This window comes from Salvia hispanica, chromosome 4 (assembly GCF_029641045.1).
Source record: "Salvia hispanica isolate PSC_SH4W2 chromosome 4, Shi_PSC_v1, whole genome shotgun sequence".
Classification (NCBI taxonomy): Eukaryota; Viridiplantae; Streptophyta; class Magnoliopsida; order Lamiales; family Lamiaceae; genus Salvia; species Salvia hispanica.
Genome location: NC_142695.1, coordinates 50,932,892 through 50,943,120, shown reverse-complemented (window position 1 = coordinate 50,943,120; position 10,229 = coordinate 50,932,892). Strand labels below are relative to the sequence as shown.

Below are 10,229 nucleotides of genomic sequence, written 5' to 3'. Positions count from 1 at the left end.
ATAGTTAGACGAAAAAAGAAAAATGAGATATTTAATTGGCTAATTGCAAGAGTATCTTTTTTAAAGAATTATCGGAGGTGAATAAAATTGCAGAAAAGCTAGTAGGGAAAAACAATATACTTAGTAATTTAAATTTGGTTTTCCTTAAAGTTAGGTCGCCAATAAATACGCTATGTTTTTGCTTGCAAATAATATAATCCATTATTTAACTATGGTACAAAAGTTTTATTCTTCCATTATTCTATATCATTGCACTCATCCAAATTATTTAGGAGTAGCTTTTACCGGCAAAAAGGAAAAGGAAAAAGAGAGTGAAGTAGTGAACTGTAAAATCAATAGCCAAAATGAGCAGCGGCGGGGGCGATCGTCCGACGGTGATGGTCACGAATGACGACGGAATCGATGCTCCAGGAATTCGAGCTCTCCTTCACGTTCTCGTCTCCTCCAACCGATTTAACGTCTATGTTTGCGCTCCTGATTCGTATGTTTTTCAGCATAGATATGCTTCACTTTGTTTTCTCCGCTTGTAATTATCTGTTATCAGCGATGTTTGTGTGTGTGTGTGTGAGAGAGAGAGAGGAATTGTGCCAAACTAGGCCGAAATTTAGTAGAATTATCTCTTCATGCAGTATGTGATGCACAATATTTGATTTCCTTTATCTTGGATTATTGTTCGAACTGACTAAAGGATAATTTGCGATACACGCCTGTAGACAGTGAGAAGTCGAAATACTAGTAAGCTAGATTGTTCTCGAACTAGAAATACGACATGCTTGCTTGGATAAGTAATTAGAACATGCTAATAATCAATTGTGTTTGATTTTACATGTTCCATTGGTGAAGAGATTTTTGTAGAGAGGTGTGTTTGTGAACATTAGCACACACTTCAATTGTGCACATGGTTGTTTGCTGTCTAGTTAAATAAAATGCAGCTTACTTGAAACATGTTTTTTTGCCTCTGTTTCTGCTTTTTTTGGTTGTGATCATGAATTTTATGGTAGCTTTTCTATTTTTATAGTACTATGATTGAATTTTCTGAGGAATATAAATTTTAGGATTATGACTTTGTACTACTAATTTGCATCCAATTTTGTGTAGAGAAAATAAATCTCATGTGATCATTCTTACATTGATACTTCTCAGAGAAAAGTCTGCAGTTAGTCATAGCATCACATGGCAAAAAGCTCTCGTTGCCAGGCCAGTGGAAATTGACGGAACAGTTGCTTTTGCAGTTTCTGGCAAGTTGCAATGTTCTTTGAAACTATATCTATTAAATAGAAAAAGAGTGAAATATCTTTGTGAAGTTTTGTTTTATTTATTTTTCTCTTCTTTGAGGGTGGGAAGGATGAATTAAACACTTTTAGTTATTTTGTTCACATTTAACTTAATTCCATGTCTTGCAGGTACTCCTGCTGACTGTACATCATTAGGAGTTTCCAAAGCTCTGTTCCCCTCAGTACCTGATCTGGTACTTACTTTCCCAGTATTTGAAATGACATTCATAGATTAGTGTATTTTGCTTTGGTTGAACCATGTTCTCTTATACTCCAATCAGGTTCCCTCCTGCTAACTGACCAAGCTTATGTACAAATTGCACTTCTCACATTGTAGGGAGAATTTTGTGCTTTGCAACATGTGCTGTGTACTTCATTACACCACTTTAACTTGAAAATTCACATTCTGAATACATATACTCATATATAATTTACTACTATTCATTAACACACATATCTACTTATCTCTATATGTGTAACACTTAATAAGTACAACACTTGATATGAACAAAATGGCCAAGCGCATGTAGAATTGTGGCTCTAAATTGATATGAACAAAATGGCTTCTCTACAGTTCTTGGTGTGTGCATGTTCCAGTAAGAAGATTTGCAGATGTAATTTCAAGTTCCAATTTTTTTTCTTCTCTTCTGCAGGTAATCAGTGGGATCAATATGGGTAGCAATTGTGGCTATCACATGTTAGTAACAATTCTGTATCTGACTTCTCGATCCTTTTAGATAAGTTGTTGTGGATGTAAAATTGCTTGCTCCTAACTTCATTCCATGTACTTTTCTATGCTGAGCTTCAGTAGAGTGCACCTAATGAACCGCGGTAATTTTATCTGTTTATATATGAAATGCAGTAATGTGAATTAACTGGTACTTGTCCTTATTCTTGTCCTTGATGCCTTTATGCAAGTGATATTGTAATTCTTTCAAATAAGGTAGGAGATCAACCAGTACAAAAATGTCAACCTTTCTGAGTTCTATTATACTTAAAGTTTGATCTTGTAGCAAAGTAATTATAATATGTTTTTACATGGTAAACTAAATTCAATGACACTTGTATCTTGATGAATGCAGAACATATTCCGGGACTGTAGCAGGCGCTCGAGAAGCATTTTTTAATGGAGTACCTTCTATCTCTATATCATATGATTGGTATGAATAGAATATGTTACTTAAAAAACCTGGTCTATAGTATTTCCTAAGGATCTCTATTGAGTTTTGTAATCTATACTGCTTCTTCATCTTAATAATAGAGATTCAGAATGGTACTTACACTAGTTCAAGATTTGCAGGGTTGGAGGGAAAAGTACTGTCAATGATTTTAAACTTGCAGCAGAGGTGTGCTTGCCCATTATTTGTAGTCTGTTGGCTGAAATCAAGAAGAAAACATACCCTCAAAACTGTTTTCTGAACGTAGATGTGCCAACTGATGTTGTGAATCATAAGGTATTTTTGGGGCAGGCTTTGGCAAGTCACTTGAACTTCTATGAGAAGGTGTTAACGTCATTATGTTTGTGGTTGTTTTATATATATACATATAATACTGACCAACTTGGGTTTCTGAGCAACTGTTATGGCCATATCCCTTTAATTTTATTGTTTCCTGATGAACCGTGGTACAAATATGTGGTCATTCTCCCTGGTCCTATCTGTCTCACTCTCTGTCTTGTTTTAGTGAAAATTAGAAGTATATCAAATGTTTGTATGCTGATCCTGAACAGGGTTATCGACTAACGAATCAGGGCAAGACTATGGTGAAAATGGGGTGGAGACAAGTTACTTCTGAATCTGAAGGTGGGAAAATGCTGTCAACTATGACCATGGAAACAAATTCATCATCGGGTTCTGAATCAGAGTCTCCGAATTTAAAGCAGGCCCTTTCATTCAAAAGAGAAGTATGTCTCGTTCTCTTATAATTGCTCTAATGTATTTCTGAATGGCCTTTTGAACAAACTTTTCATTAAGATCAGTGGCATGGCCATATTTTCTCAAGTAATTTGCTATGTTTGAGTTTTCCGTTGACATCTATCTAGATGATACAACTACTTGATAAAGATTTCAATATTTTCTGAAGTTTCTAATATGTGTTATGAATCTTATGATAAAGTTTAGTATTATCAGATTAATATATTTTCCCTAGCAAGGTTCTTCCTCAGTCCGCGAATAAGAGTCTCATTTCTTTCTGGCACGAGTTTTAAGAAATGTTAAGAAAAGTGGGTGGAAGAAAGTTAGTGGAATAAGGGTCCCACTTGTATACATTGATTTAAAAAGATACGTGAGTGGAATGAGTTAGTGGAATGTGGGGCCTCTTTACCATCTATAGTAATTATGAACGGGACTCCTATTCGCGGACGGACCAAAATAGAAAAACGGGACTCCTATTCGCGGACAGAGGGAGTAGTATTTAGTATTTCTGAACATTTGATTCTGGTTTAAGGACCTGCTTATGTGCACAATGGAATAGAATCTCGAGCAATTTAAAGTTGCATTGGGTTATGTTTATTCTATATATATTAATTCCTTCTATAATCAGGCAGGTTTACAGTCCACCTTCTATCATGGAACATGCAATGAAGATTATCCAATGGTTGTTTATGTTGTAATGGTAATTATCTTTGCATCCCTTTTCAGGTGAAAGGATCACAAGTTGACAATAGTGATACCGACCACAGTTGCCTTAAAGAAGGATATGTATGTCCCCTTTGCTCTTACTAGATAGTTAGAATAATACTGATTTGGAGTAATTTGACATTTGTTTATTGCAGATAACTGTCAGTCCTCTAGGAGCCTTAACTCCCGCGGATATGGATAGCCGAGATTTTTATAAGCAGTGGTTGCCAGGTGTTTCGGCACTATAACAGTGTAAGAGTTCTTCGCATTTTTTAAATTTTTATAAAGATCTGAAAGTTTTTAATCATGATGCATTTTACTTGTCGTTTCATGTTATCAATTTTAGTACTTCCATTCCAACAGTTTTTCTTGCATACATTAACAAATCTTGAACTAATCTATTCGGTTTACTTAAAGGTTCCTAATCATGTCCAGGATATCTGGAAGGATCTAAATGGTTCACTTATCATAGAGTTGAGCATCATTCCGATCACGAAATCTCCGTTCAGAGGTATCACTGTATCACTGTTCCCTATCAGCCTAGCTCATCCTTTATACAGTACCTGTAATAGTTAATCACAGTCTCATTCTCATTGGTTCTGCTATTGGGACAAAATCTGATTAGCCATGTACTATAAAATATCTACTTTCATTGAGATGAATAAATATTTCAGTGCTCGTTTCTGCCTGAGAAGTTTATTACAGTATGTCTTGACAAATCAGTTTGGTCTCCTTTTTTTGTCTGGAATAAGGCACTAGTTACCTTCTCAGTCAAATCTATGTGAACATTTAAAACTCCTGGTGATGAACATTGAATGACGTAGTTTTATAGTCCATTAGTAGCTATCACCAGTCGAGATTCTAGCTTGTGAATATTTTGAAGAACCTTTCTTGCATAAGATGAATCAAGATAGCAATGCCAATGGCTTCAAATTTACCCTCATAGATAATCTTGGTAGATTAGAAGCTCTCGACTTCAATAGAGAAAATAGATCATAAAACCAAAATGTGACAAAAAACTAGCTTATGTACAGTGTAGATGTGTGTAGCTGTTATGTTTCTTGCTGTCTTCTTGTATGTTTGTATATATGTGCATGTGGAGTGATCTCATTTTGGTGTTGGCAATGCCGGTGCACTAAACTCCAGTCATATGAAGCCTAGTACGTGAACATCTTCGTTGGGGCAGGATTTTATGTCCTTGTACAGGATATATATCTATCCCTCTGCCTAAGAACTCAAGAATTGCGATACCTCTTTTCTTTTAATAGAAGCAGTTCTTTTCAATCGCGCGCGCGCGCACACACACAAGCACATGAGAATGAGAATACCGTGAGGTATTGGGAGGAATGATTAATCTCATATTTATGGAAATGAGACTTAGTTTAGCACTTATTTTTGTTTAGTCCTTAAACAAAAGCTTTTTCTCTTCCCAAATGTCTTTTTTTTTTCGAACTTGTGAGTCTCTAGAGATGCACACCAGTTTCCAAAATGGTGGAACAATAACCGGCCCGACAAGGGATTAGCCTGTTCTGGTTCACCGGTGGTTCGCAAAACCTTGGCATCCCGACTTCACACCCATTTTTATCTAAACCACTGGACTTCCTTTTATTTCTCATTTCGGCTGTTCGTCATAAATTATCAAATCTAAACAAAAATAAAAATAAGTCCAAATTACGTAATCAAATTATGCAGTACTACTATTTTATGTATGTCATGTTTCTATATTTTATTAAAGTAGAAAATAGCTTTGAGAGAGAAAAAGAGACACCAATAGAACTGACGCAGAAAAGCAGCAGAATTTCATGCATTATTTATGCAATAACTACAAAGAACTAGTGTACAAAAACACAGTATACATATCTTAATATAACACAAATAGTGTGCAGGTCAAAACTCCTTAGTTTTACCATTTCTTCGCAAATTCTCTCTTTTTCCTATCCTCTCAATTTTCCTGTCACAATTTTTGTCTATCATTCATACTATATTTACACATTAAAGCTATCACTATATATGTACGTGTTACATAGGATAATTACGCAAGAATATGAACAAACACACTATTTGACTTGTGACCAATGGTGGATCTAAGTGGGCCAGAGTCGACTGAGCCCACCATTGGCCCATTAGGGTTAGAAAACTACATTAAATTCAATCTTTGGAGCTATCGCCAATTCTACCGTATACAACAAGTCCGCCTTAACTTCAGTTCCATTCTTCATCTGACATCTATTGCCTAGTGACAACCGCTGAACTACATGTTTTTTAACGCTAGCGACGACCTTATTAATTGTGGCTTTACATGGACAAATTTAAATTTATAATCTAAATTACGAATTTATTGATTCCATTCTTCCACCAAGTATGTTAGTATTTACTACTATAATTCCGTGACTAATATATAGGGGAATGTAATAACCTTTTTTTCTGCTTTGGAATTATACTATTGATCTTTTTTTTTTCTATATCCACTCTAAGCAACAAATTTTTCTCTGAGAAAAAAGAGCATAATTAATGTTTTACTACTTCTACATATCCACTCATGAGTGTGAAACATCATTAAATGGACTGCACCAATAATCTCGATGCCTCCCACTAACATAGACCCATTAACAATTTGAATTTCAATTTGTTTCCTATATATAGTTGCAATAATTTTCTTAAACTGTATGCACCAAATACTGAAGTTATACAAGCTTAGTCATAATTCGTTTATTACGAAAATAACCCCTTACTGTAATTTTCTATAGCTATTCAAATTATACTAGTATTATTTTATAAATTCCCCAATTCAACATATTTAAAACAATCTTTTCCAACATTTTTCCGTTTAGTCATATTCTCACTCCATTTTTGTTTCTTATTGCAATTCACTTTATTTTCTAAAAACGGAAAGATTGAGATATAAAAATTATGTTTCTCTTTAAAAAAACATTAATGCAGGTTATTAAATAGGAGTGTTAATTACTTAATTTAATGTAGCGATTGAGACTGTTTAACGGTTTTGCTGAACATCCTTATATTCCTGAGCTCTCATTTATTCACTCCTATAAAACCCCCCTCTTTTCCCACTCTCTCTCTCCACACACTGATTTCTTCTATTCTCTTTCAACAAAATGGGATTTGGCAGAGAAGATAATCACACAGCTGTTCAAAGTGTTCTTCAACTCCTCAACAAACAATCTCCACTTTCTCTCAAACAGGTATATATATATATATATATATATATATATATATATATGTATATAACATCACTTACTAATTTCCTTCTCTTCATCATCATCATCATCTCTCTGTCTCTCTTTTGCAGGAGAAATTCTGCAACACTGCATGCGTGGAGAGGTTTCTCAAAGCCAAAGGCCAAAGTGTGAAGAAAGCAGCAAAACATCTCAGAAATTGCCTTTCTTGGAGAGATTCCTTTGCCACTGGTAAATTCTCCCTTTTCCTTTCTACACATAGTATTTAATAATTTAAAACTTTTTCTATTTTTCACTTTATTTCATGCAACATAATTTTCTTGTTTTCAGCTGGGAATCTCTTTTTTTTTTTTTTTAAAAAAAATTGAAACTGATGTACTCCAATATTTAGGTAAGTAAAGACAAATATGAAACAGTATATTAAATGTTGACTTTTGAATTATCTGAAGATCATTTGATGGCTGATGAATTCTCCCATGAGCTTGCTGAAGGAATGGCCTATGTTGCTGGTCATGACCATGAACTAAGACCTGTCATGGTATACATTTATTTAGAAAAAAATTATATTATTTTTAGTTTTAATTTCTTCAAGAAAAGTAATTTTAAATCTTATTATAAACCTATTTGCAGATTTTCCGAATAAGGCAAGATTACCAGAAATTCCATTCACAGAAACTGTACGTCTATTTATCTATATTTTGGATTTCATTCTAATTTTTTTTTATATGTATACTTGAATTTTATATGTTTATTTTTCTATAGATTTAATCGGTTGCTAGTGTTTACACTGGAAGTGGCAATTCAAACCATGGCAAAAAATGTTGAGCAATTTGTCATCCTCTTTGATGCAAGTAAGTTTTAATATTTATATGGTCACAAAATTTAAATTTTAGTAGTACTACTTTTAATATCGCAAAAGTACATGAGCCTTTACTTTGAATTTAATCTTGCATCGATTTTAGCCTATACTGCTTTAATTTATTAGCTCGTGCATGAATATATATTATTTTCAGACATACACCTATAAAATTTATGAATTATATAGTATAAACACTTATTATGAATATGCATATATACCTACACTACATATGTCACTGGCCGTGCTAGATATTTTACGATACTACAAAAAGTAATAAATAGTTCATCATTGGATCCTAGATGTTTATATATATAGTGTGTCTTTCGTATCTGTACGAATATTCAAAAATTATAGACCACATGAATTTCTCGTGAGTTAACATAGAATTTTCCAAGCTGGAAATCACTATAAAATAATGTTAAAAGTCAAACACTCCTCCAAAAACGCCTTTGCGCCGGAGTGATTATTTCTACAATTAAGATTGGTTGAACGCTACATGCTCGGATCACTAAATTTTTAGTCTTATCTTATTATGCTCTCTTTAATCTTTCCAAAGCCACGCCTTTGCAATAAAATTAAACTAACTAAATCAGTAAAAAAATTACTACCGGAAAGGTGCCTGAAAAATGAAAATTCGCGATCAAGTTTGTTGGTGCAGGGGTATATTAGGTCATTTTCATGGCCAAAATTATTTAAAGCAAAAGTGTCCATAATACCCCTTTTTTCAACCTGACACAACAGCGAATTTGAATTTTTCTGTTGACCTTTTTCCTAATAACTTAACAACTTAAAATAATCATTTTTATTACTCCATAAATTAAAGTATTAAATAAATTCATATTTTATTTTAAAAAATTTAATCATAAAAATATATTTGATGAATAAGTTGTTTCATACAGGCCTTTTCAGATCAGCAGGTGGGATTATGAACATGTTGGTTGGAAGTCTGAAAATCATAGCCGATTATTACCCAAGAAGGCTTCACAAGGCTTTTGTGATTGATCCTCCATCTCTCTTCTCTTATTTTTGGAAGGTACACCTTCAAATCATGTTATTTTTCCATATATTCGACAAGTAATATTAGCATTTCAATGAATATATTTAATTTTAGAGCGGTCGATAAAATATCGTCAATTTTTTTTTCAAAACTGTTTCAACGCCTCCTTCCAGCTCTAGGGGCAATTTAGTCCGAAAATTTCCGGACAAGATATTTGTTAGCCATGATTGAAAAAATAATATTTTCGTAATTACATATTTTGCCATAAAACACTAAAACGATATCGTTTTAACGAAAATGTTTATAGTTTTAAGTTGATTGCTTTTGTTGGAGTATTTCAACTACTCCCCTTCAAGCTCCAGGGGTAATTTGGTCCAAAAATATTTTAAACCATAATTGAATATTAATTATTTTTGCAGTCACCTAATATTGTGACATTTCCACGTAAAATGCTAAAACGATGGTACAAAATCGGATATTTACATTAAGACGCGGCTTTTGCAGGGAGTGAGGCCATTCGTGGAGCTTTCGGGAATCACAATCACGGTATCAACGGCAGAGTGGGAAGAATCACTCGGATTTGACGCATCGCCACCACCCTCGAGAAGACTAGGGTCGTCGTCGTCAAGATTCTCCTTCACCGTCTCCCATCATTTGGATTCGCGAAAACCGTGGTATCTTTCGCTGTCGTCAGAGTCAAAATCATCGGCCGGGCGGAGGATCTCTCACCTCAACGCTAGGTCTCTCTCCTTCGCATCAACGCCCGCGATCTCTCCCGGGTCTCTATCGTTCGCATCGACGCCGATGCTGTCGTCACTGTTTTCGAGGCGGGGCCGAGCGGAGCGAAGCAGCGAATCGTTTGCGCCGTTTGTAAGGTTTTACCGACGGCCCTATTGCGAGATCATTTATAGGTCAAAGATCATCATCAGGCGCTCACAGCATGTCTCTCATTCTCAACGCTTTTCGTCGCAAATTTGATTTCTAATTAATTGTATAAGCAATACAGATTTCATGTTTTGGTTCTGATTTCATATATATGGTAGCTTGATTAAAGATTTAAAGTACAAAATTTGGCATCATTGGTTTGTTACTAATTTAACGTGACCTACTAATCCATCATGTCATTAATTATTAGAGTGAACTATATAAAATAGATGTGTCGATAGTAACTACAAAAATATGGAACTTTTTGACGAATTTTTGTATCGGTAAACTCCGAAAATATATAGGTAATACTATGTTGATTAGCAATGGATCGGAAAATTGGGAATCAAAATGTTGGTAAAA

At 34.4% G+C, this 10,229-nt stretch overlaps 2 protein-coding genes across 4 annotated transcripts; both read left to right on the top strand.

Annotated features, from left to right (window-relative positions):
* The first annotated feature begins 240 nt into the window (after positions 1 to 240).
* LOC125192433 (uncharacterized) lies at positions 241 to 4,596 on the top strand. Of its 3 annotated transcripts, none has more exons than XM_089057779.1 (10): positions 241 to 481; positions 1,099 to 1,238; positions 1,404 to 1,468; positions 1,928 to 1,971; positions 2,357 to 2,434; positions 2,575 to 2,728; positions 3,025 to 3,177; positions 3,914 to 3,973; positions 4,048 to 4,144; positions 4,328 to 4,596. In XM_089057779.1, exons 1-9 carry the CDS (start codon positions 345 to 347, stop codon positions 4,138 to 4,140), a joined length of 924 nt encoding a protein of 307 aa, XP_088913905.1. In that variant the 5' UTR covers positions 241 to 344; the 3' UTR covers positions 4,141 to 4,144; positions 4,328 to 4,596. The 3 variants fall into 3 exon arrangements, with proteins under 3 accessions (XP_088913905.1, XP_047945955.1, XP_047945957.1); XM_048089998.2 differs by having other exon boundaries at positions 243 to 481; positions 3,004 to 3,177; XM_048090000.2 differs by having other exon boundaries at positions 245 to 481; positions 1,144 to 1,238; positions 3,004 to 3,177.
* Positions 4,597 to 6,965: 2,369 nt separating this feature from the next.
* LOC125192432 (uncharacterized) lies at positions 6,966 to 10,011 on the top strand. Its single transcript, XM_048089997.2, has 7 exons — positions 6,966 to 7,092; positions 7,200 to 7,317; positions 7,536 to 7,624; positions 7,717 to 7,763; positions 7,849 to 7,937; positions 8,845 to 8,978; positions 9,447 to 10,011. The coding sequence occupies exons 1-7, from the start codon at positions 7,006 to 7,008 to the stop codon at positions 9,918 to 9,920; spliced, it is 1,038 nt and encodes a 345-aa protein (XP_047945954.1). The 5' UTR covers positions 6,966 to 7,005; the 3' UTR covers positions 9,921 to 10,011.
* The last annotated feature ends 218 nt before the right edge of the window (positions 10,012 to 10,229 follow it).

Bases quoted from the DNA above. Each gene is read 5' to 3' on its own strand.
- LOC125192433 (XM_048089998.2), top strand. From the start codon at position 345: ATGAGCAGCGGCGGGGGCGATCGTCCGACGGTGATGGTCACGAATGAC. The intron at 1,469-1,927 runs GTACTTACTTTC...TCTCTTCTGCAG, and splicing joins TCCCCTCAGTACCTGATCTG to GTAATCAGTGGGATCAATAT. The intron at 1,972-2,356 runs GTTAGTAACAAT...TGATGAATGCAG, and splicing joins AGCAATTGTGGCTATCACAT to AACATATTCCGGGACTGTAG.
- LOC125192432 (XM_048089997.2), top strand. From the start codon at position 7,006: ATGGGATTTGGCAGAGAAGATAATCACACAGCTGTTCAAAGTGTTCTT. The intron at 7,318-7,535 runs GTAAATTCTCCC...AATTATCTGAAG, and splicing joins GAGAGATTCCTTTGCCACTG to ATCATTTGATGGCTGATGAA. The intron at 7,625-7,716 runs GTATACATTTAT...ACCTATTTGCAG, and splicing joins ATGAACTAAGACCTGTCATG to ATTTTCCGAATAAGGCAAGA.